This window comes from Mixophyes fleayi, chromosome 3, assembly GCF_038048845.1.
Source record: "Mixophyes fleayi isolate aMixFle1 chromosome 3, aMixFle1.hap1, whole genome shotgun sequence".
NCBI classification, from domain to species: Eukaryota; Metazoa; Chordata; class Amphibia; order Anura; family Limnodynastidae; genus Mixophyes; species Mixophyes fleayi.
Genome location: NC_134404.1, coordinates 296,337,749 through 296,364,094, shown reverse-complemented (window position 1 = coordinate 296,364,094; position 26,346 = coordinate 296,337,749). Strand labels below are relative to the sequence as shown.

The following is a 26,346-nucleotide window of genomic DNA, read 5'->3' as shown; positions in this document are numbered from 1 at the left end:
CCAGAAAAACAAGTAGCTTTGAGACGCTTAGAGCTTGATTCAGATGTGGCTGCATGTGCTTGAGTTTGGCACGTCCTTACTTTATAATGACTATGGCAAAACGCCCCTTCCATGCCCCATTCACCCCCCCACCCGAAATCATAGGCTGAAGTAAGTGCTCTTTCAAGACGGAGCAGACAGGGCGGTGTTCACGGATGTATCTCCCGTTTCTGGACATGCAGAGAGTGATTTTACGTACGATACGCTCAAAATCTGCAGATACGTGCCTTGATGAATCGGGCCCACTGTGTCTTGAGTCCCAACCCATGAATGTCTGGAGGTATGTATAAATATTTTACAATCTCATTTGACAGGTAATATTAGTCACCAATTTGTTTTCCTTTCCTATCTAAAATCTCCAACTGGAACTGACATGCTAGTATAAAACCACATGATATGACTTCATGGTATAGATATCAAGCTTGACATGAAACAGATGACTTATAATAAACTTGAGTAAAATACAGATCTCCAGGACAGCAAGGTGTAAAGAGACTCGGTTATCTCACATGATTGTCTCACACATCATATTTAAATATGTAAAACTAATTTTCATAACACAATTCTTAGCAGCCTTTGCAAGTAGAAAAATAGCAAATTTGCAAAGGAACCCTAAAGAGCTTTTTTGTATTGTAATATTAATTGGTAAACATTTGTCATTTATTGGAAAATTATTAAAACAGTAAGCGCACCAAAATATAAGCTAATAAGAATCCACAAAACTACACCCATAAAAATAAAATTACACATTTCTTGTCAAATTTGTAAGAACCATATGTATATTGTATTTTAACCAGTAACTGTATTCTTTTTTGGAGTGTTAATTACTGCTGATAACAGCTAATGATTATACTTTAGCACCAGTTACCTAAGATTACAATAAAAGACTTCATGTAGCAGCAAATAAATATAACACCTATAAAATACGAGAGAAAGAGAAAAGATTTTTGTATTATTTCCTCATATGAAAATATATATTTAAAATATAAAGTACTACTGAAGGGGTAAACATGTATTAATTGACTCAGGGCCAAGTCTACAGTTACATTTATTGGTGATTTTCAGGGAGGCCATGTTGGGTTGACGGCCTGTCACCAGTTTACAGAAATACCCAAAAGCACTTTCGCTTTTTTAAGCTATTATTTTTTTTTAATTGACTCAATACTTTGCATAATACAAACTAACTAATTGGAACATTATTTAATTTGATGTAGAGGTAATGCAAGGTATCTAAGTAACCTCAACCTAACTAGGGGCCTGGTTCATTAAGGATCTTAACTTAAGAAACTTCTTATTTCAGTCTCCTGGACAAAACCATTTTACAATGCAAGGGGTGCAAATTAGTATTCTGTTTTGCACATAAGTTAAATACTGACTGTTTTTTCATGTAGCACACAAATATCAACTTTAAATTTCAGTGTACAAATAAGCTATCAAGTATTTGTGTGCTACATGAAAAAACAGTCAGTATTTAACCTATGTGCAAAACAGAATATTAATTTGCACCCCTTGCATTTTAACATGGTTTTGTCCAAGAGACTGAAATAAGTTTCTCAAGTTAAGATCCTTAATGAATCAGGCCCCAGATCCACTAAATTTCCCCTGCATACTTATAGGGGAATCTATCAATATAACCTATAATCAATCCATTTATAAAGGTGCTCTCCATGCAATATGGGCATTAGTGGCACATAAGATATCAACATGTGCCTGAGTTGGGTACTCAGCATATAGAAGTACTGTAGGATCACACTGTCTACGGAGAGCTTCAGCTACACATTTATACTTTGCATTAAGAACAATAACAACTTTTATGTGATGTGGTATTGTATTGCATTTAACACTTTGATTTTAAATTATACAGCTCCCTGCAATGATCCAACAAGTTCAATGTACAAATACTATGATGTAGTAATTGTAAATAATGCAGTACATTATAATGTAAAGTATATACTGTATGTATTCTACACTGGGTTCATTTCATAGACTACACTTGGGGATAAAAAAACCCTCAATATTATACCTAATTTTGCAAATAACTGTTTATAACCACAGGGCACACACAACTGTGTGACTAATGTTTTATAATATTCTTAAAACATACACTAAGCAATGGTATGTAACATATGGCAGTATTCATGTGTGTTGAATGCTAAAGCATCTTGAACAATCTGAGATTAATTGGTTCATTACATTAAGCTAATGGTAGATTTTTGTAGCAAAACCAAAATATTCAGCTAGATGTGTACATGTTAAGGCTTACTCTCATAGAGGCCAGGGATGTTCAGAATTGTCCTAGTATGATTCATCAAAGTTAATAATACTACTAATATTGTTATGCATTTAAAGGCACTGTGAGCAATACATGTCCAACACTGACAATGACTGGCCATAATTAATATACAATTTAATTTAGGCTACAGCATGCATTTATGAAATGTTCACATGTATGTATTATGTTTATTCTGGTTGTTTAACACATGCAGAAAACTCCATTTAAGAAAATGGGGATTTCAGTAGGCTTGTCCACCCACCATTCATTCCATTGTACACACTTCTGTGATGAGATGACATTTCATCTGCTACTTGTCTCCTTAAGGTGCCTTCCCTGCTGCTCCCACTCAAAAGTTTGAGATGTTCTGGGCTACCTCCAAAATGTTGTCTGAGATGCTCAGGGCTAGTGCCCCTTGCTTTCTGAAGATGTTCTGAGTTTCCACTTAATGTATGTTTTTGAAGATGTTCTGGGCTGCCACTGCTCAGCTTTTGGTACTCTGGACTACCACCAGACCTATGCATTTTAAAATGTTCAGGGCTACTACTTAATATCTGTTTTTGTAGATTTTCTGGGCTACTACAAGTATGCCTTTGTGGCTCAGGACTACTTTTACCCACACTTTTATGATGTTCTGGACTTGCACTTTTCAGATGTTTCTGATGGTCAGGGCTTGCTGAACTCCTAGGCTTTTGAAGATTTTCCGGGCTGCCGCTTCCATGTTTCTGGTGTTCAGGACTTCCTTCACCCCTGCTTTTTTGAAGGTTTTCAGGACTATTGGTAGAGTTTGGTTTATGATGATCTGGACTATCTGTGCTACCTGCACTGGATGTGCTACTTCCATCACCAACATCTCGTAGAAAAGTACTGGTTGTTGTATTCAACTGACAGAGGCTATTTTGACTGTCGATGGAACATCGACTACCCGCTCCTCCGATTTTCTCCTCATCTAACAGAAAACAAAGTTCTTTAAGTTCTAAATTTTCCTTTACCACTTCTTCTTGTCTTACTTCAAGTTCCTTCAGTTTTTGCAAATACAAAGCAACTTCTTTTTGCATTATCCCTGAAGTAAATCTTCCCAATCGTTGCCATTCTCTGGAAATCCGTTTTCCCTTTTGCCTGTCATCGTCCAAGAAACAACATAGGTCTCTAAGTTCTTGGTTGTCTTCTTGCAGCTTCTGATTTACATCCTTAAAGAATAGAATATTTTGTGTTAGTAAATGATCAAAGCAAAAGTAAAATCATACATAATGTACTCAACTCAAAATCTGCCGACAGGCTTTTGCAGTATAAAGAAACACAATTTGGCAGCTTCGATGTGATTTATTGTAACCCAGTTGCAATACATTAAAGTTATATAATACATCATAACATTAACATGATGGAGAGCAATTTTCAACATTTAAAATGTAACCTATTTAAAAACTGTCATCTACATTTATATCATCTCCAACACCTGGATATTTTTTTTTTACATTTTCTTGATAGGTTCCTTATAGAAATTCAGAAACACATTTAACTGACCTGCAGACAGCTAGTTGTATGAACCTCGACACTATTATTAAATTATGATACGTCATTGGTCTTGGGGGGATGCATTAGCTGGGGTGGGTGACTTTTTCATTAGCTTTCTAAGTGATTCACTTATAAGGTGAGTGGAAATCACATTTAAACAAGAGAGCTGAACAAGCACTGAACAGCATCTGAAGCTAAAATCTTGTTCATCTAATTCAGAAACTGAATTCAGTCTCACCACCCTGGACAACGTAACTTGCAGATTTTATCTCCAACTACTTTATATTATTTGTTTCTTCACCTTGGTCCTTTGCCATTCATTCTTAAATCCACATAATATCCCACAACATGTAGCAAACCATCTTACTTATTACCTCTCTTTAGCATTACCCTTAGATTTACAACATCTTTCATCCTCACGCCACTGCAACACACCCCTTTATCCAATATCTTCAACCTGACAGCACAAAATAATACATTTTAAATCATACAAAAATCTTTTTTACCTCCCAATCCTTTTTAAAGACACCAGTCATTTATCATCAAATTCATACCTCCTCCCATATCTCCTGTACACTTTATTCTGATTCTGCACACAACAGAAATTCAGGAAACATCAAACATATCACTTGTCTACCATCATTTTCAAGTTGTTTAAATTGTGCCCTATGGAATGTATATTCTGTAGCAAACAAACCTCAAATAACCTTAATCTTCTGTTAATAAAAGAAGCATGGCTCACCCAATCAGGCACAACATTTCCTTTCACTTGGTGGTCTCCACTTCAACCAAACCTCCAAGCCCATCCTTTCCCCATACTGAATATACAATGTTTGCTCACATGTTCCTTCAAGCATGTTGCAATATTTTTAAGTACATAATATCCTGATTTTCAGTCCTTGTCTCTGCATGTTGTTATGATCTATGACCACCCTGGATAACCCCAGAAATTGCTTGTAAATTTCTCTGCCTAGCTCCTTGAATTCTTCTACCTTTCCAATTTTTATCTTGATTGATATCAAAATCCCAAAGGATGATCCATATTCTCTTTCTGCTTCCAAACTACTCTTTTTAACGTTCTCTTTTGGCTTATCCTACACATTGTGGGGATGATTCATCAATGAGCGTATCTGCTGAATTTGTGCTTATCGTACGCACAATTAATCTGCGCATGTCCAGAATGTAACTAATTGCAGCAATGTTCAATTCATCCTACTATGCAAAGGACGTTTACTACAGCCTATGATTTCAGAGAGAGTGCAGGGCTTGGAAGGGGTGTTCGCCCGTAGTCAATGTACAGTAAGGGTGTGCCAAACTCGAGCTCAGGCAGTCACCTCTGAGTAAAGCTTTGGGAATCTCAAAGTTACTTGTTTTTCTGTCATATCTCTTGCTTCAGCTACAGAGCTAGTCTAAGTCCTGATTACAAGTGATGACAGTCTCGTATGCATGCTATAACATGTGTTTGCAATCAGGAGCAACTGTAAAAATGTATTTTATGTTCAGTAGGCATTAAGACCATCATAATAAATGTATTAAAGGGAAAAGAATATAAAGGAGACTTTTTAAAAAATAAATTTTTGGGCGTGGTCTGGACGCCATCTTGGCAAGACGCATGATCTGTGAGCTCCACTGCTCAGATTTTAAATTGCGTCATAGTTGGGGCCTCCCCCAACTCAAAAGTGACCAGACGGTTAGTTGCGGCAACCCCTGTGGCTTCTTTCATAAACACATTCAACCCAGAGACCATTTGCGGGGACTGATTTCACGGCCAGAGCTTGGTATAAAAATGACGCCCGACTCTTACCTTAGCTGTGCCCTCTGCCGCCATCTCGCCGCCTCACCTCCGAGAGCCGGTCTGACCTGCTGTCCCAGGCTGCCTTGACCATCCGCCCGGTGATTACATCTGGCATTTCTGCCATCTCCAGCTGCCTGGGCATTGTTGAGGCCGATCCTGCACCTGAAAACCGTGGACTCAATTTGGAGCCGTGGGTTAGCACCTTGCCGCCGACCCCATTCACTTCATCCGAGCCTTCCTCTGTTACCCACACAAAAGGTCGCTATACCGGCCTCCCTCCTCATTGGTGCCCTTTCGTGAATGGAAGTCTATCTGTCTTGAGATGGCAGGCTTCTTCTTGGGTCTGGAGAACTGATGGCCAGCTGCCTCCCAGACTGTTCACCCAACCTTAGCACATATCGACTAGTTTGCATCGCATCATCCACCCTGAATAGGGTAAGTGCACCTATACATGAACAGAAAATTAAGGATCAGCGGTTTTGCTGTTTAACCTTGCACTAAGAAAGTAAACCCAGTCATCAAAGGGTTAAATTCTACAATACACAACCTTCTGCTAGTCTGTCTCTCCTGCGCACCACACTACTGCCACCTAAAGTCCAGCCTCAGAATTGCAGCTGCATTTGTCATCTTAAATCCGGCAAAACAAACCTGTACCCAGCCCCACAGCATACTTAACAACTTCTGAACACTCCTTACTTACTCCTTATACACCTGAATTGCAATACCGATAACCTAGTGAGACCACTGGAGACCGAACATTGACAATCACCTCTGGCCTTATCCCCAGATACAATGTACTAATTACCCTATGTAGGGGCGTCAACTCATTATACTTAACTACTTAATTGGCTGCACGGATACAAGTGTGACATCCAGAACAAAACAGACCTCTTCGGCGGAAGCTTCCAACTTTTTTGACTGAAACAAAAGGCATACTAAACCACAAGCAACACCAATGACTCAACCACATGATGGCTGCTCACCGATTGCGGACTCATCGGGGGAAGATGAAACACCCTCTGCCATAAGGCTATTTATCAGCTCTCTGTTTCAAGACATCAAGACTACGGTTCACATAGAGCTACGCCAGGCAATTTCGGACTTTTGAAAAGATCTTAATGAACTTGGTGATCGCACTGATGCGCTGTAAAGCAAAACGGATGAAAACTGCAGATCTCTGGTGGACACCAAACAAGAGCCCAAGACCACCCAAGAGCTCACCTCGCTACGTACGTAGCATCTCTCACGGAGAAATGCAAGGACATCGAAAAAAGAGCTCGAAGGAACAATAGCTGCCTCAAAAATTTCCCAAGTCTGTAGATGCTTCAGCCTTACCCGGCTTCCTACTTGGATTCTTTAAAACTTTTCTACTGGATGCCACGGATGCTGATCTTCTTCTGGATAGAGTACACAGATCTCTTCGTCTTAAATCGGCCCATGGCCGACAGCCTAGAGATGTCATTCTCCTCATGCATTACTATCATATCAAGGAGAAAATCATGCAGGCCACAATGAAACACAATTCCATTACGTATCTTGGCAATGACATCCAACTGCTCGTGGACCTGGCTCCTCTTACCAACCAGAAACACCGGGAGCAACGGGACATTACAAAGGCTCTACACCAACACGGACACCGCTATCGGTGGTGCTTCCCCTTCCGCTCCAGAATTCACAGAATTTAGACCCCTCTTTGCCAAGACTCTCGCAGAAGGTGCACTTATACTTGGAAAACTAGGACTTCCATCCAGTGCCACATCTTCTCCGGCTACATCAGTGCCATCAGAATCCCCGAGAGGTCCTGTGGGAAACGGCTTGAGCTGACCATGGACAATATCAACTCTAAGGAAGCAGCCTACTGATTCACCACCTTGATAGTCCCCTCAGATATGGCTGTTACCTTTTACCCATCCCCGTGGAACTGTTGCACTGCTTGGAGATTGACCTGATAACACCCTCATAACTACGTAGAGAAGAGGCTTCCTGGATGATACTGGACATGTTCTTGACCCCCAGAGCCTCTCTCATTCGTGACTTTTAATATTGTGTCTCCCCCTCTCATCTTTTTGTCCTTTCTGTCTCCTCTTTTTTTACAGACGCGACGGCCATATTTCAATAAGACCAACACAAAGTGATCAGCCATGGCCTATCCTACTGCTTGGGGAAGACACCTCACCGGACTCACCATCTCCCGCCACCAAGGGGCACTACCTCTTCGGAGATAATGGATTCACCACTTTTGCCCTTCTTATATGTTACATGTTCTATGGACATTTTTGTATTACTGATGGTTCTATTTTTGTAATACTTTTCCTTGTTCACACACTAAATTTGCACTGATGCTCCACACAAAGCTGTACTATAACTCTGTACATGTTCTGATGATAATAGTGTTTTCATATCTGTTAATGTTGTATCCACAATTTCACTGTCCACTTGTTGATGCCCCTCCTTCACACCCAAACACACTACCCTAACCCACCATTAGCCAGACCCCCCTCCTCTTGCTCCCCTCCGGTGCTGCCACCTGTCACAGCATCCTTTATCCTTACCGAAGTCATGCAAGTGTCACAATCAGTAGTGTCAGAGGAGTACCCATACAGTCTGCTCACCTGGCAACCTTCATATTCAGTGCGACGGAGGATAATGCCACCTCTTTTATTGATATCACTTAACAGCCCCACACTTAGATTTAAAACTTTAAAGCAGCAATCACATGCTTCCTTTCCCCAAAAAAACATTCGGACACACTGGGTCTGATTCATTAAAGAAAGTAAGGGAAAAAAATGAGTATGTTTTCTCTTGGACAAAACCATGTCACAATGCAAGAGGTGAAAATCAGATTATTATTTTGCACATAAGTTAAATACTGCCTGTTTTTTCATGTAGCACACAAATACTTGATGGCTTTATTTTTACACTGAAATTTAAAATTAGTCTAAGACATGTCCTACCCCAACTATAAATCTGTCATCACATTTGAAATGTACATCCCCCTCCAATGCAACATGGTTTTGCCAAGGTGCAAAGTAACTCATTTATTTTGCCTTACTTTCCTTAATGAATCAGGCCCACTATAGTCAGTCTATTCTTGCAAAACAGAATGGATTATAAACAAATATCGACAAACCAAAAATTCTTCCACATATTGGACAGATTGTTCCCTGTATGACAAAAAAGGTAATTTTACATTTGCAAAAGTACAAAGCAGCAGAAATTCTACTTTGTGATGTGACACACCTACATTTGTGCACCTGCATAATGACTATATGAGTTTTAAATGAGCAGTAGGTACTGGAAAATAAAATTCTTGATAGACAGAAAAAAGGTCAGCTAAGTATTGTATCAGGAGACAGACAGGATAAGAGATAGAATAATTCGGCAACAAGTCAGACATCTAGGAACCGAGTTATAATCCAAGCAGTGGTCAGGGCAAGCTGCAATGTACAAGATCAGAGTCAGGTAATAGCCAATATAGAGGAAACAGCACTATCACAATAGCAAGTATTCTTATAACAACCTATAATATGCATTGCATAGCATGTGCCCATTTTAACTAGACACAATGTCTCTAGAAGAGACAGTCGACACACAAACACAGCATGAAATTTTTTCTATCAGATCACTTTGGACAAAAGGAGGTACAAGGTCTTCAATCAAGATTTGCTTTGCATTACAATTGATAAATAGTGAGGATGAGTACTTCAATTGTCTACACATAGAGGGCCTGATTCATTTTGGAACGCAATGTGAATGCAATTTTGCACTTTTTTAAATTGGACATAAATTGCTCGCACGTACTCCCATATTCAAGTTACGCCCCATGCCCAGCACCAATAATTTTCCCTATCCCTCACCACCTCAAGGGCAGCTAGGCACCATAAAGACATGAATTTCCTGGCCCCAATAACAGTGTGTGCACTGTATATCTATTTGTTTTTTATTAAAATACAAATGGAAGTATAATCTATTACAACAGATGTATGTAAGACACCCAATTAACTAAAGCACCATTTGAGAGAAGAAAAAAACTTTAGTAAAGGTGAACAGTATTCACATGTAAAATAATTAAATTAATTTATGCCACAGCATGCACTCTATAAATATTTTTTTTTCCTGTTAATGTTTGTAATCCTATACCAAGGACGTGTTGTAAACAGAAGAAACACCTTTGCTTCTACTCTGCAAATAATAGGAGAGTTTGAAATATGAGGCATAAACCTAAGAATACTAATTAGGGCACTACATGCTATATATGTCCTTTTAATTTCTATCTGTGACAAAGTTTGCACTTTTTCAAGACTTAATTTTGAGAAATTTCTAGGATTTCCATCCACTACAGTCTGTGATTTATAAACCTTTTCTTATAATGAACAACAATGTTCACTGGAAATTGTCCCAATTTGTATGCAATGAAGAAAATATGTGTCTGGAATAAGGCCATCACAAGTTGTACAACCAGTATATGTAAGCATCACATTCAAATCTTCTGTTGTTGTTAAAGCCAATTTAGTTTCTTGGTATATGAACTTCACAACTTTATTATTATATCTATATTGTTTCCACCTCTGTTAAATTTATTATAAGGTAGCATATTTAATGCCTTAGGTAGTGTATTGTCACTGTTGATTAAAGGTCAATATTCTCTAATGTCCAAGTGACCATGCCAGTATATGACAAAAATGTTGTTGATGTTGAAGGAATCACTTAATTTTTCAATACTTTTATCAAACTACATTATAATTTTATTGAATCATAACCTCTAATGATGAGCCTTTCATATGTTTTGTTAAGTAGTTGTATACATAGGGAATGTGCCAAGTTTTTTCCCTCAACCGACAAAAACTGGGAATAGGGAAGTCCCTCTTTTCAAGACATGGATGAAGACTGATGGCATGAATAATGATAAATATATTAGTGGTTAAAGTCCCCTTATGAGATTAGAGCACAAATAATTTATAGCTGGTACCCATCACAACATCTTTTTTCAAGATAATAATGTCCAAGAGTTGTATATTCTCTTTATTAAGCTCTTATGTAAATTTAATCAGTGTCCAATGTATTCAAATATTTAACAGAAGTCTGTAGTTGCTCTGAAGATGCTGCTGAAATGGTAATACAACTGTATATATTGACATGTAGTGATTGTTATATAGTCCTTATACATATACATTTACATATTCACAAACGTTGGCACAACGTTATAACCCATGGCGGTACTGGTCAACTGTAGACAAAATTTACTCTCAAATCAGAACAAAATCTTCTCTAGAGTGGCTCTCAACAATGCGAGGACATATTTTAAATTAGGTCCATCTAAAAAGGTAAATGCCAATATATCTGACCGCTACAGTATACAAGTGTATAGACTTTTTACATCCAATACATTGATATTCTGGATCTGGATAGCCAGGGTGATATTGTTCATAATACTAGATCATAAACTAGAGTGAGTAGATGGAGGGTGAAGGGATGGAATAGAATTAAGAAAGTGAATGGAGTAGGCAATTAAGAGGTACAAGAAAGCATAAAATGAGTAGTGGCAAATTAAATTAGAAAATGGATATGTAAGTTTTAAATAAAGTATATACATTAATAATCCAGAATAGATAATGTTACAATAGATAAATTATTACATTGGCACAGGATATAAAGATAAATTGAGATGTAGATGAAAGAGGATACAACACAAATGATTAAATAAGTGTATTCTTGAGAGACAATAAAGTGGTGTGGGAGTGTGGTGGGTAGAAGTGGGTGATGGGTATGCGACATAATATAGGCGAATGAGTGGAGTGAATGATAAGAATTGAGGCCAGTCAGTTAACTTGGCACTGTGAATTTGGGTTAGGAAATAAGGTCTAAATCTCTATATGGCACAAACAATTTGCAATCGGTACAAGCAAGAACAAAAAAGGTTATATTTGAAATAAAATTAGGGGGATATGTAAGATGTGGATAAAGGTAAAACAACAGGATAAAAATGGAATGGGACAAACAATGTGCACACTGAAAATGATCTGAAACCTTCTTTAAATGGTTTGATGGCCAGAGTCAGAGAAGACAATGATACCCACAAGCTATGGCCCTAAAACTCGCCACACTAAGTAATTGCTGACAAAGGAAGGACACTGTAACAATGGAATGGGGGGATAGCCTGACACAGACAATTAGTCAGGACAGACAGCACAGAGTCGGTATACAAGGCAAGGGTCAGGACAACCAGCAAGCAGACATAGTCAGAAACAAGCAGAAATTGCCACTAGGTAATCTGAACTAATAGTCATTGGAACAGATGCTAGTAGTGGACAAGTTCTGGGTACCTCTTTATAAGATAAAGAATAACTAAACCTACCCCTATCATAATCTGATTTACTGAAGTTGGCAAGTGTATACCTGCACATATGTCCAAAGTCATGAGAGCTCCAGGTACATTGAGAGGCCTACATGCATGTCTAAAGAGGAACATATTCAGCCAGGCATGTGTGGGCAATGGCGGTAACATCTCAGATGCTAAGACTGAAGGAAAAGTATTGAAATATATCCAGTCAAAAGATTTGGAAATAAAAAACACACATGTATTTACTGGCTTGGGGGCATATTTATACACATTTTCACATCTTTAAACTCAGGTCTCCAGTGATGCAGAGTTTCCCACCATTAAGGAGGTCTTAAAGTCATCTATAAATAACTACAAAATCTCTTTCATGACAACATCATAGAAGCCATTTATTCCTCTACATGGTTTTTAATTGCTGCCATAAAAAGAGGAGAAATTAGTTATTTGTGAACCTAGGTGTGGTACACATAGTTATACTGGTCTATTTCACACTGCCAACCACAGAGAATTTGATTTTCAAGTGCCATTAATCACCCATTTTCAACAAGTGGGATATTGTCTACTGGCTAATACCACTAATATTACTATATATGCAACACAGGAAAACATTCACTGAGCAAACATTGAATCAATATTTTAAATCTAGAGCCAGCTGGGGTGTATAACCTACAAATTGCAGAATAAATCAAACTGGTATGACAGTAGTTTAATGCTTATTAAGTACTCTGTTTCAAAGAACATTGCCTTTTGAAGTTTCAAAGTTTAACAGAGGGAATAAAAATTTTGTTTATCAATTATCTTAAATGTGTTTTTTTTACTGCCCTTTTCTAAATTTCTGCTATGTAACTAGTTTCTATTATGGTACTGTGACCTTTAGAAAATAGTAGGTGGTGTTTAGAAGGTTTAAAGGCTAGGGTAATAATGATAGCGGCCAGTTAAACATGTCTTTAAGTTACATAATTCTAAAACCCTGTCCAAAAACAGTTATTGTGGCAATTCCATAATACATTTAAATTCCGTTACTTTGAGTAAGCATTCACATAATATAGCAGAATATAGCCACAACTCTCACCTGTTTCTCCCTCAAGATTATTATAGAAAAACAAATTGTTTCCATGTAAATAGTCATTAAGTGATTTATATTAGATGATTCTGCTGCTACCAGTGTGAACATTTGGGTATAGGTTATGAATGCCCTGAATCTAATGTTTTTTTTAAGTATCATACATCACATTGTTAAACATCAGAAGCTTTTACCACTTCTCAAGAGAGCAAGCTGTCACTAACCAATGAAAACTGTTTGCCTAACTTGTCACTAATCACTGCATTAGTGAAATGTTGCAATAGAAGTTCTTTCCACTTTTGTGTGGAGTCACTTCATTAACAAATATTTTGTCAACCATAGTCTTTATTGCATGTGTTAAATCTCAGCTTATATATGACCTTTGGCTTTTAAATGGAGGTTAAAGATATACCTTACAAAACAAAACAAATACAGACCTGTCATAAACATAGGGAACTTACAGTAATTTATAAGGGATGAATCATAACTGCAGTGTAAATATGTTATATCAAATGAATCCATTGATAAGTTCAGCTTCTAAAGTGTAAAATGTGAAGACAGAAAGTCTGATGTAAATGTATTTGATGGCTTTGCACATTCTAGTGTGAGAAGATAGTAGTGTCACCTGTGGCAGCTTCAAAGAGCTCTTGCTGTGAGATATATCCTGACACAAGTTAGTTTTTGGACACCTGAATAGACTTTGTGGGGCTGATCACAGCTGGACATCCTTGCAGCCCAAGGTAGCATTTGAAGACCTATACAGGTCTATGGAAATATGACCTTCAAAGGAAAAAATCTTCATAATTCATATTTTTGGAAATCAGAGTGGCACTCCATACTGAGGAGCAGAAATCACACCACGGTTGTGAATGACAGGTACGGGTGGTGTCCAGGGAACAGCTAAAATCACATATCTTGGAAGAGGTATGTCACAGTGTCAAAATTTCATCATGTTTGGTATCAAAAGATGGACAAAGTCATAAGGGATTTATTAATAATTGGGTCTGTGTGAGGCTCCACAGAAAAGTTAGGTCACATAGTAGAATTGAGTAGTAAATCAGACAACATGCAAATAGTGATTGAAAAAGTGTCACAGACCACAACCCCGGGGATTTGGAAGAGGTGGGAAAGTGTCTTTAAAAAGCTGAAACCAGTTACAGCAAATTGTCAGACTTTGGGAAATCAATTCACATTGATAAGCTGTCCATCTTCCAAGCCAATTTCCCTTTGCCAGAATATACCACTTCGATGTAAGTTGTACTCTAAATCTAATCCTTTTTATTTTAAACTCTTTTGCTTGTGTATGTTATCTCAATCTATTAATTGTTTATTAATTATTTTTTTCTATCTGAATGCCCTGTACTTTTGTATATAAAAAACAAAAGTTCTTTGATGAATCAATGTAGATAAATATAGCATAAAAATAAGTGCACAATATATAATGCAATAAAAAAAGATCAATTGAATAGATCTTCAAGCCACAGTTAAAACACAGATGTTAATACAAATAACATATATATTATATTCATAAATACCCCTTGAGCCTAAGATGGTAAATAATATATAATGGTATCCAGCTGGTATATTAATGTTATAATATCAAAATAAATTGATATATATAACAGGGATATCTCTCATAAATATTTAGACAATCATGCATGCGTCTTTTGGATATGTAATCTACAAGATATATAGACAGTGGTCTTAGGCTCAAGGGGTATTTATGAATATAATATATATGTTATTTGTATTAACATCTGTGTTTTAACTGTGGCTTGAAGATCTATTCAATTGATTTTTTTATTTATTGCATTATATATTGTGCACTTATTTTATATGCTATATTTATCTACATTGATTCATCAAATAAATATTAGGAGATTCTGCGCAACTTTTGTTTTTTATTTGCTATATCCTTATAGAGGTTTAACACTGCCTCTTTTTTAAGTTGCTGCATTTGATACCTATTTTTATATATTCTCTAAACTTTTGTTCATTAGCGCCAGAGAAATAAGTTTTTTTTGATTGCTGAACTTTTGTATATTAAATCTATAATTTAATATGTTGCGTCCTTGATACTCTAACGAATCCATTAGCCTGTTAAGAAGAAAATTGCTCGACCAGGTTAACCCTTTGAATGCCAGTGTGTGATTTGTTAATACATTTGATTAACAAGCTTAGTGTGTGCTCGCATTTACATTTGTGTAACAGTCTGGAGGTGTGAAGAGTTAACCCTTTGTGGGTCTTGCTCTTCTGTGAGCAGCTAGAAGCCTAGGGTGCCAGCATGGGACAGTATTTTGAGGTCATATTGCCCATATACAATAGGTGGTGGCAAACCTGAAGTGTGTGAGGTGTGAGCACTGTTTGGGGGCGATTCAGTAGGTCTATAAGCCGTGTGATAGGTAAAGAGAGACTGCGGGCTGGAATCTATGACCTCATACAGCAAACACCCCCAAAGTCACGGCAGCTGGGAGCGTGTTCGTGGCAGGACCATACACTCCAAATCTTCCAACCTCCATGTCAAGAGAATCTACATGTATAATACTGATGGTATGGGCTGATAGCATTAGCCTTAGTAACCCATGCTACAGTACTATGGGGTCCCAACACCCAAAGAGAATGCCCTTATTCTGACTGCATATTGATTTATATATAGTTTAGGAACTTGTGTTTTATTGATAATTTATGTATTGAAGTAATGTATATTCAATCAGATATTCCTGATTGGATGAAGATTTAGTAATGAAGCATAGAGGGGGAGGGTTTCTCTTTAAAGATTTTCTTTAGGGCAGGCCCAGACTTGTGAATATTCCAGAGCCTATGATGGCAACGTGTCTACTCTTTTATCATCATCCTACCAGTTTTCTTTATTTTTATCTGTTTGTGAGCATAAAAAACATAAAAACTATCACTTTTAATGACTGACATTCAGTTCCTTACAAAATTCACAGATGTCACATGAGGTAATTTAGGGCAATAGTGGGTGAAATGGGGAAAAGGAGGGGGTGGGGGAGAAACTTAATGATTTCTAGTTATGTATTGCTGTTTAAACTTCCATACCTAAATTTAATTGATAAATTTATAAACTTACAATGACAATATTATTTTAATACATCTTTTTCTTTAAATAGCACATTAAAGTGTGACTAGTATTAATGGTTTATTAGGTATAGAAATGCTAAGAAAAGTTTTGCTTTGACCAGATTTACTATATACAATAAAAAACACAGTTGGAGAACATTTTATCAAAAGTGAACTAGCAGCATCGTAAAGACTTAAGGGCTTTAATAAGAATGATGGAAAACTTCCAATACAAAATGGCACACAAAAGAGAATATAAATTCATATAGAAGGAAACTGTGGAATAGGCGAGTGATTTATATTAAATGATTCAGCGAGAATAATATTTTTTTATCTTTCTTCCTGACATGGTAACAAATGAAAGCATATTTAACACTTAAAAGAAAAAAAATCTGTTTTAAAAGTTAAAATTTTAACATACGCATACCTAACAATTATTGTTCAAAACTTACTAATCACCCAGAGGGATCCAGCTAATTTATCATTTAAAATGAGTTTAATGCCTGCGGCAAAGCCTTAATGCTTTACTATGACACTTAATAGTGTTGAATATATAATCCCTAATTTGGAGCTAAATCAGTTCTATTATGTTGATTTTTTATCTATAGATGTCTTCTCTGACTCCCAAAAGTGACAGTATAAAAGCCATCAAAGCTCTCCCCCACTCCTATCTCTTGCCCAAGTACAAATTTGACTTCTCTTAATTAGTTGCCAAAGTTCTCTTTAGGCTGTACATCCTGCAAATGAGAGTGTTAACGCCCTTTTACATGCCCATTAGACCTTCCCACATGCCATCAGAAGTCAGACCAGAGGCAGAACTAGTGACCTATGGGCCACGGTGCAGGGAAACGGGGAGCAGGGAACCTGGGCCCACAGCTCACTAGTTCCCTGTGCAGCACTGTACCTGATGCATCAATGGTAGTTCCGCTGCTGTATCAAACCTACCCACATGCCCCCAAGACTCCACACATTTTCCTTACAGGTCAGCAAACCTCTCCACATGCCCCAAAGACCTCCCCACATGCATGTCAGATCTCCCAACATGCCCCACAGACCTCTCCAAACGCCCCTTACATGCCCAACAGACCTCCCATATGTTATCAGACCTCCTTACATGCTCTTTACATGACCATCATATCTCTCCACATGAGAACCCCTCAACCATTTCCACATGCAGACTCCCCAACACTGTCACTGGTGACATTTAATTAAAGACCTGGGGGCAAATGTATTAAACTGCAATATTTTCAGTGATTTCAAATATCTGCAAATCGCTAGAGATCACCGACTATTTTATGAGCAATGTCGCCATATGTTTTAACCTGTGATTTTGACATTGCAAAGTACAATCTCCGGCAGTGGTTTAGTCAAACTCACCCGAGATTCAACAGAAAGAATATCTCACCTGACATTCAACAGAAAAAAAACAACATGCTGTTAGAACCATTTGGCCATTCTTAAGATAACAGGAGACACAATACAAGTTTTAATTATGAAGGTAATCATGATTTTTTTGTTTAGAGGGGCCTAAATTATTATTAATTATCTAACAGGGGCTAAATTAATTTATGAATAAATTAGTGGGCCAAATTTCATTAATGATTATATTTATGGGAAAACATTTTTATGTTATTATATTATAGTGACATACTATTTTATTACCAGTGGGGCAATATTACTTTTTTTTTTGTGGCAACACTTAATATTTCCAGATGGGGACACCATTTAAAGTGCATACTTGTGGCACAACACATGGGCACAAGTGCATGCTGCCACTTGTGGTGCCACAAGTATGTACTTTAAATGGTGTCCCCATCTGGAAATATTAAGTATAACTGTAGCAAGTAAAGGGTCGCGTGAGTTACATTAAAAATAAAAGTATAGTGAATCTTGAGCAATCGTCACATAATAACTATAATACCGAATGACAATAATAAAAGCTCATTGAATAAGTATGTTACAATCACACTAATAAATACCTTGCAATACCATGAATAAGCTAAAAAAAAAAATAATAATAAAAGTGCAACAATACTTTGTTAATAAAAATTATAAGCATGAATAAATAAAGTAATAATGCAACAATTGATAGTCTCTAATGAGTATATTAAAGTGCACTGGTTGATAGGTGGATAGTTGTAACCCAGGCTACTAATGGGTTCTTATTGCACCTTGGGGGCCCCACTGTATCCCACTCAGCCAGGTAGGACCCTATTTTGCTCTCAGTTGTGGTTCCTAAAATTTGCACTTACTTCTGCTTTAATCCTGTGCTAGTCCTTTATCTTGAGCTCCTAGGGGTATATTTACTGATCTGCTGGTCTGAAGAAGTGGAGATGTTGCCTATAGCAACCAATCAGTTTCTAGTTGTCATTTTGTAGAATGTATTACATAAATGATAACTAGAATCTGATTGGTTACTCTAGGCAACATCTCCACTTTTCCAAATCCGCAGTTTAGAAAATATACCCGCTAGACTCCAAAGCAGAATAGCTGTCCATTTGTTTCACTTTAATCTCCCAATAGTTTTTCTTTTGTTTTCTACACTGTTAGTTTTTCAATCCTTGTCATTTTTCAATCTATTTCTCACACTCTCATCACCCCTCTCTCTCTCTCTCTTTCTCTCTTTCTCTCTCTCTTGCTGTTTTGGTCAGCTGATTCAAAAGCAACAGCACTCTGTGCCTTACCCTGCCTTCCCTCACTGACACCTCAGGCTTTCACCATCAAAAGTGATTATTTTATGAACCACAGTTTACAATAGACTGTGCAGTGACCATTGCATTTTCAAAGAATAGAGCAGCAAAGAATGCCTCAGGCTTACAACAAAAAGAGCTTGAATATATGACACACGAAACGCCTTTTTTTCAATGTGGGCAGACCTCACAAGATACCAGCCACTGTTGGTTGAAAAATAAAGAATGCAGGAAAGAGGTCAGGAAGAACAGGGGCGCGCTCAAGATTGTCAGGGGGGGGGGGGGTTTCCCCTCCTGACCAAAAAATAATAAAAAATCCAAAATACGCGAGAGAGCTGCTGCGCATGCGCCCGCACATGTGCAGCAGCTCCGTTTCGGCAGCACTGTACTATACAGCAGCCGCGGCGCTGTCAAAGAAGTGTCCGCGGCGGTGCTGTATACAATACAGCACCGCCGCTGATGCTTCTTTGACAGCGCCGCGGCTGCTGTATAGTACAGTGCCGCTATGGTGGGCACTTAGTTAGCGGAGGGTGGGGTTTCTGGAGACTCAGAAACCCCCCCTGTGTGCGCCACTGAAGAATATACAATAGGTTAATTAAACAGCTAACTCGCTGTGAATGAAATAAACCTTCACAGGTACTCATGGTGATAAAACACGAGTCAGACTCAACTGACAGTCAGGAAGCATAAAAAGATTTATCCTATCTTGAATGTTTTGGGGATCACTCCTGACCTGGCAGAAGTTAAGTAAAAAAATGGATAACAGAACCCGCCCCTTTCAGTTATCACAGCAAAAAGGTATTACAAGTTTTTTGAGGAAATTCCATTATGTAAAACTTCTGTATTGTTGAAGACAGATGATATATTGGATAAAAAGTATCTCATCTAGTAAAAATTAAAGTTGATGTGAAATACAAAGAGAAAATGAATTAATTATATTTATATGTATTACAATATGGAGGAATGGCATTGTTTGACTTTGAATGGTTAAGGAAAAGTCAAGTTGATTGGCAGTCTATTAAAACATTGAAGGTCAACATCTAAAGTATCAAATAGTTATGCTAACATTAAGAGATTAAATCAATTGTTAACTGATACACAACACATGTTTGAAAAAGGAACAGGAACGCTCAAAAATTGAAAGCGTATTAGATAAAAAAAATCTACTTCGAAATTTCATAAAGCTTGACCTGTACCATGTGCTGTTCAACCAATGGTTGAGGCAGAGCTAAAAAAACAGGAATTTTGTCATGGAGAATGGAGTGACGAGGCCACGCCAATAGTTCCAGTACTGAAGAAAAGTAAAGGGTGAAGCATTCACATATGTGGAGACTTTACAGCAACAATTGATCCAGCGCCGAACACAGTACAGTATTCGATCTTGGTAGGAGACCATTGTACAAACACAGATTTGGCACAAGAAAATTTACAAATGAATTTTGAAGATTTGTCAAAGAAATACTTGACAACCAGTAAACAAATGTCTTGTATTGAAATACTTCAACTCCTGCAAGATGTAAAAGAGCCATAGATCAAATGTTACAAGGAATAACTAATACATAGACCACTTCTCTAATGCTACCTCAATGATATTACCATTGCAGGAAAAGATGATGAAGATCATTTAAACAAAAGTAAAAGTGTACTTATGAGATTACATGAAAATGGGCTGAGAGACAGTTGAGATAAATGTAAATTATTTAAGGAAGGAATTTCTTATTGTGTACATTAATAATTAGTAATTAACAAAAGTGTCCTCTACAAGTCCAAAGACAAAACTGAAACAGTGATGTGAGCACCACAACCTCAATCTGTGGGCCTACTGAGATCTTATCTAGGTCTAGTGAATTATCCCAATTTTTACCTAAAATATCAATATTACACCTATTGAATGCTTTCTTACAGAAATAAGCCCCATAGAATTTGTCTACAAATAGTGAAAAGGCTTTTCAAGATTTCGAAGAAGATGATCACATCAGACAAGGTTTTCACACACTTTGATTCATCACTACCTATTAAGTTAGTATGTGATGTCTCATCTTATGGAATTGGGACAGAATTATCACATACTCTACCGGATGCAGTGAGTGACCAATCCTACTTACATCGATATCCTTAACAGTGGCTGAATGTAGTTATGCACAAATTGATTGTGAACCTTTAAGTCATGTATCTTGTATGTGGAGTAAAGAAATTACACTAGTATCTTTAAGGACAGAGGTTCATATTGGTCCCAGACCACCAACTCTTGTGTCTATCTTGAATCCTCAGAAGGGTGTTCCTGCAATGACAGCTGCGAGATTACAAAGATGGACTTTGCTTTTGGAAGCTGACTGGAGATTGAATTTAATGGAACTTAACTTCAAAGCAACATTGACAGACTGTCACAATACCCTCTACAACAAGCTTAGTCTATCCAAATAGAGCAAGAAGATATGTATTACTCTAGAACAGTTAGAACAATTTCCAAACCTAATTCTGTCATCAAGTGAGAAAATAGAAATGATCAAGTATTATTTAAAGTTTGTGATATTACAGTTAAAGTCTGGCAACTTACAGTTAAAACATGTAAACTCATCGAATCCAGGATTCTCAGAAAGAAGAGATCAAGTGTCTGTATGGAACGGTAAAGTGTGGGTCCAGGGTTGTAGTGTCTGCTAAGCTTCGAACAAGAATACTGGAAAACTTGTATAGTGAAAATAAAGGCCTTAATGAAAATTTATATATGGTGGCCTGGCACTGATGGGCAGATCAAATCAATATATAAGACCAGAAAGGATGTCAAAAGATTGAAAACACACCTCCACCAGCTCCTTTACACTTTTGGGAATGGACCTCCTCTATATGGCAAAGAGTTCATATTGATTTTGCAGGTACATTTATGGATCATATGTTTCTGATTGTGGTGAATGCACATTCTGAGTGACCTGAAGTCCACAAGATGAATTCTATGTTGTCTATGAAAACTATTGATGTTTTGAAAACGATATTCTCTAGAAATGGGTTACCAGAACAAATGTGTACTGATAATGGGTGTCAAGTAATTTCAGAAGAATTACAGAGATTCCTGAAAAAGTAGTGGCTTAAACCACTTCACTTCAGAACCATACCTTCGAGCCATAAATAAATTAGCTCAAAGATATGTTCAAACAATCAAGAAAGCAATCAAGGCCATGAGCCACAAGCAAATTACTCTACAACATAAAATGATAACTTCTTCATTGTTTGTCGATCTTGAAAATACAACTACAAGGCAAATGATGTTCCTCAGCCGAATCCTGAGCCTGGTTGAGACTCATTGAAACCAGGTAAAGAAGTCCATAACAAGCAATTCAAAAATATCAAAAAACATTTAAAAATGTTGAAGTTGGTCAAGAGGTGTAAGCCCAAGATTATTGAGAGGACAAATGGCAACTAGGAAAAAAACATTTCAATGTCTGTTTACAATTTTAGGTTTCTAGGCTTTTCTCCTTATAATAAATAGACCCCATAGGATTATATGACAGATGTTGGACAGTAGTATTGTGGGAACTGTGTAGTCACATGTGTAAAAATAAAACATAAGTAGTTTAGTGTTCCTGAAGGAACACTGCTATTTAAACAACAGTGAAAAGGAGGACTGGCTATATTTTTTCAGTTAGAGAGGTATTATGGTCAGAGAAAAAGAGATGATAAAAGGGGGAGGTTCTAGAATGTAAATCCGAATTTAAGAAATGTATACAAATCTAAACTTCGGATGGTTTGATTCGTTCATCTTTATTCGCAGATTCCAAGTGAATTGATAGACTAAATTCTCAGGACTATTGGTTAACACTAAAAATGGCTGCCCATGATGTCTTCAACAAAGACTTTATAACTTTTTATTTGCGATGTAGCCAATCTAGTACCACAGTTTAAGGTAAGAAAATGATCAATATGTAAATCTATTTAGTTGAAGGTTAGCTGTGAATTAATCATGTACCCCTCTATTGAAAGACAGTAGATTGTTCTATTTGTCAATGTCCCTAAGCCTCCGTTCTATGAGAGAGGTAGTGTCTGTGAAGAATCTACAGATAAAGAAACAGGATAGGAAGACTTGTACATAATTGATTAGCACACATACAGTACATACATAATAAATACATAAATGATTAATTTCTGGTTATCTTTGAAATACTAAGTTCCAGAGGTACTCTAGAATTTACTTCTATTCTCTTCTAAGCCAACATTTCTAAAAACAATAATCTCATACAAGGGTGTAACACGTAATCGCCTGGCCCCATAACAAAATTTGTAAGCTGGGGGTCGGGTTTGGGGGCATGTAATGAGAGGGGCAGAAGCTTAAATGGGACATCATGGCTCATGTGCCAGCTTCCAGGCTGGCTCAGAACAGAGAGGACAGACTAGTATCAATGGACCAATGCAGCCATAAATGTTTATCAAGCTGTAGTTACATTATAGGTCCTATGTAATTAATTTCAATACACTAACATAAACAACAGATTGTCACAACTCCCTGAGACATATCCATGTGTGCATTTCCTTTGGTGTGCACTGACAGACCACTGCATGAGAGGCACCTGAATACATCTAGGTATGCCTACTCTCATGAATCCAGACATGAGGGCTTCACATTCTGTTACATGCACTTAAGTAATTTTCTCTGTATTAAACACCACTTATACTGTGTGATATTGAGTACATCTACAGCACTACTCTGCAACTAAAGCTATATCTTGCAGAGTGCATATAAGATATAAATATAAATAAGTGTGTTCATGAGCTTCCATTTAAACTTAGAAATTTTATAATTCTATTTTCCTTTTGTGCTTCGGAGACCATAATCCCACATCTTGGATCTTGTGTATGTTATTGGTGGTTATGAGGTCTTTTTATTAAAGGGAGAAAAGCCCTGAATAGTCTTCCTCAAATTAACAAAGCCCACTGGCTGGTGAAGACTATCACTGTGTTTGCTGGAGAAGATTCCCTATGCTCTGCATTTATTTTTATTTTTTTAAATAAACTTATTGAATTGGGGGGTTTTCAACATTTTTCAATTTTCTTTTAAACATAATTTTTTTTTTTAAACAAATCTGGAACTGGAAGCTCAAGTGCAGACTTCCAGTGTCCCTTTGCGCATACACAGAGGGACCCTGCACTGGTCTAACTCCTCTCACTACTGCCAGCCAGTGTGCTCAGCTCCCTAGTGAATTTCTGTTGATAAATTGAAGTGAGACAAGATGTTCTAATGATATACATATATATATATATATATATATATATATATATATATATATATATATCAATAGATATATAACATTACTTTAACTTAATGAATAATAATGCAAAGTAAGTAACAATGAAATAACATACATTTCATGTCAACATGCCGTCATAGAAAAAAAATGATAACCGAAATGTTTAGTCAGAAACTGGAACAGTACAAAGAGCAAGTAAAACCTGCATTTGACATTAACATACAGACCATCAAAATTTGGACATCACTGAGCCTAATTAATATAATAGTTAAATTACAGGAGTGTTTTTAGCTAATTAAATATATACACAATAATCTCCTTTTTGAGGAAGATAAGTCTCCAGACTGACAGACTTGCCGACTTGATCTGCAGAAATTTGTGCAGATTAGTCAATTCTTACACAGGGACAGGACAGATGATGTTTTAACAGCTAAAATGACTTTAGTCTCGGTTTTGAGACTTGCATTGGATACCATTAGCACCTATCAAATAATTAGCCCCCACCTACACTCCACCATTAATATCCTACCCCCATTTACACTTACCTTGTTCCATCCGCACCGGGTACTTTCCCATTGTGAGAGAGGAGGCCGGAGCATGTGCCTACCCCCCTCCCCCCTCTGGTGGGTCTGTGATAAACAAAAGTTGAATAGGAAAATCTGAACTCTATAGAGACATACCAATGGAATTATGTATCAGCATTGTCTAAAGAAAAATGATCTTTTGCACTACACTGATACCGAGAAACATTGTGGGTAGACAGCATACCATATTTTATGCTATGTTTATTGCATATTTACCAACTTTTTACCGGACCTCCGGGAGTTCAGGAAACCTAACCGGAATTCGAGACTCTCCCGGACATTCCAGGGGAGTGGGCAAATATGGTTTATTGCAGTTTGCAGTTCTAATGTCTGAGTAGACACAGATCAGCCTAGTTCTGTGAACGTTCGAGTGCTGTAATTGCCTACTGATGATCTAGTGCATACTTGCCAACTCTCCCGGAATGTCCAGGAGACTCCCGAAATTCGGGACAGTCTCACGAACTCCTGGGAGAGCTGGCAAATCTCCCACATCCCGCACCTGGCACCCCAAAATGAGGCGACAAACAGGCATTTCCGCCACAGGGGCGGGGCCAATATGACACGATTGGCCGCCCCCTCCCGCCCTCCAGACACGCCCCTCTCCCGGAAAAAAGAAGTAGAAAGTAGAAAAGTATGATCTACTGTGCACATTTTTTTATTGGCTACAGGTTGCTCTTAACCCTCCGAAAGTGCCAATGTTCTAATTGAATGCAGTTTGGTTTTGCTCTGTCAACACTCACAGCACAGCAACTGCCTAGTTAGAATTCTAAAAACATGTATTGTGTGAGTGTGCTATATGGCCAAGTTCAAAATATATTATTTTACTGCAATATATAAGCAGTTTCCTTTTGCTTTGCAATAATTATCCTTTAGTAAATTAAATAAATCCCTGGTTACACCTTCAATATGTAAAAATGTTTGTTTCAGACTATTAAGGATAGAAATAAGCATTACAAAATAAAATATTAAGGAATAAAATATACAAATAAACATATGTTATAATGCATTCATAAAGTCTTTTTTTCTTTTATTAGGCATTTTCATATATTGCTGTATGTGGCTTATGTGGCTTAATAACTAAATGTGCATTTAACATTTAATCTACTCTACTTCAAACTATTTAACAGCTGGAGTTCTGGAATAAAGAGAACCATTCTTTCTCAATACAGGATTGTAACACTTTAAAATGACTTACATGGAATCAAGGATGTATTTTTTGTTATAAAAGATTCTTTTTTTAGAATGTGATGTGATGAAGAGGTAGCTGTCTGCACCACTTTCTTCAATATCTCCGTATTGTGATGCATGAGTTTTCTAGTCCTCATAAAAAAGCAGGTGCTAGCAAATGAATAAACGTGACTTACATTTGTAATATACACTATGTCAAAGCCTGGCATGTTTTATATTTAAAACACAAGTGTCTATCTATCTATCTATCTATCTATCTATCATATAGAATATCCATATAGAGAGAAAATGAAAATTATTTTATGCTGACCACAGTAGCAATGTGTACTGGTCATGGGAGTGCACTTCATAACGATCATGGTTTTTTACTGGCTATCACCATGTGGGTGCTTTTTACACTAGCATGGGGCTGCAGTGTAAATGGTAAAGCCGGGGCTACACTGTATACTGGTAGAATGTCGCTGTATTGTATCTTGTTTAGATGGGGCTGCTATATTCTTGTCTTGTCCCATATATAAATGAAACAAGCACTGTAAACATGG

General features: G+C 37.3%; 1 protein-coding gene across 1 annotated transcript in view; it reads right to left on the bottom strand.

The window, feature by feature from the left end:
• Window positions 1-26,346, bottom strand: part of CCDC85A (coiled-coil domain containing 85A) — a 242,115-nt gene that overhangs the window by 192,276 nt on the left and 23,493 nt on the right. The window contains exon 2 of the mRNA XM_075203848.1: window positions 2,574-3,501. Coding sequence (XP_075059949.1) covers window positions 2,574-3,501 — 928 coding nt within the window. The remainder of the gene's footprint in view (window positions 1-2,573; window positions 3,502-26,346) is intronic.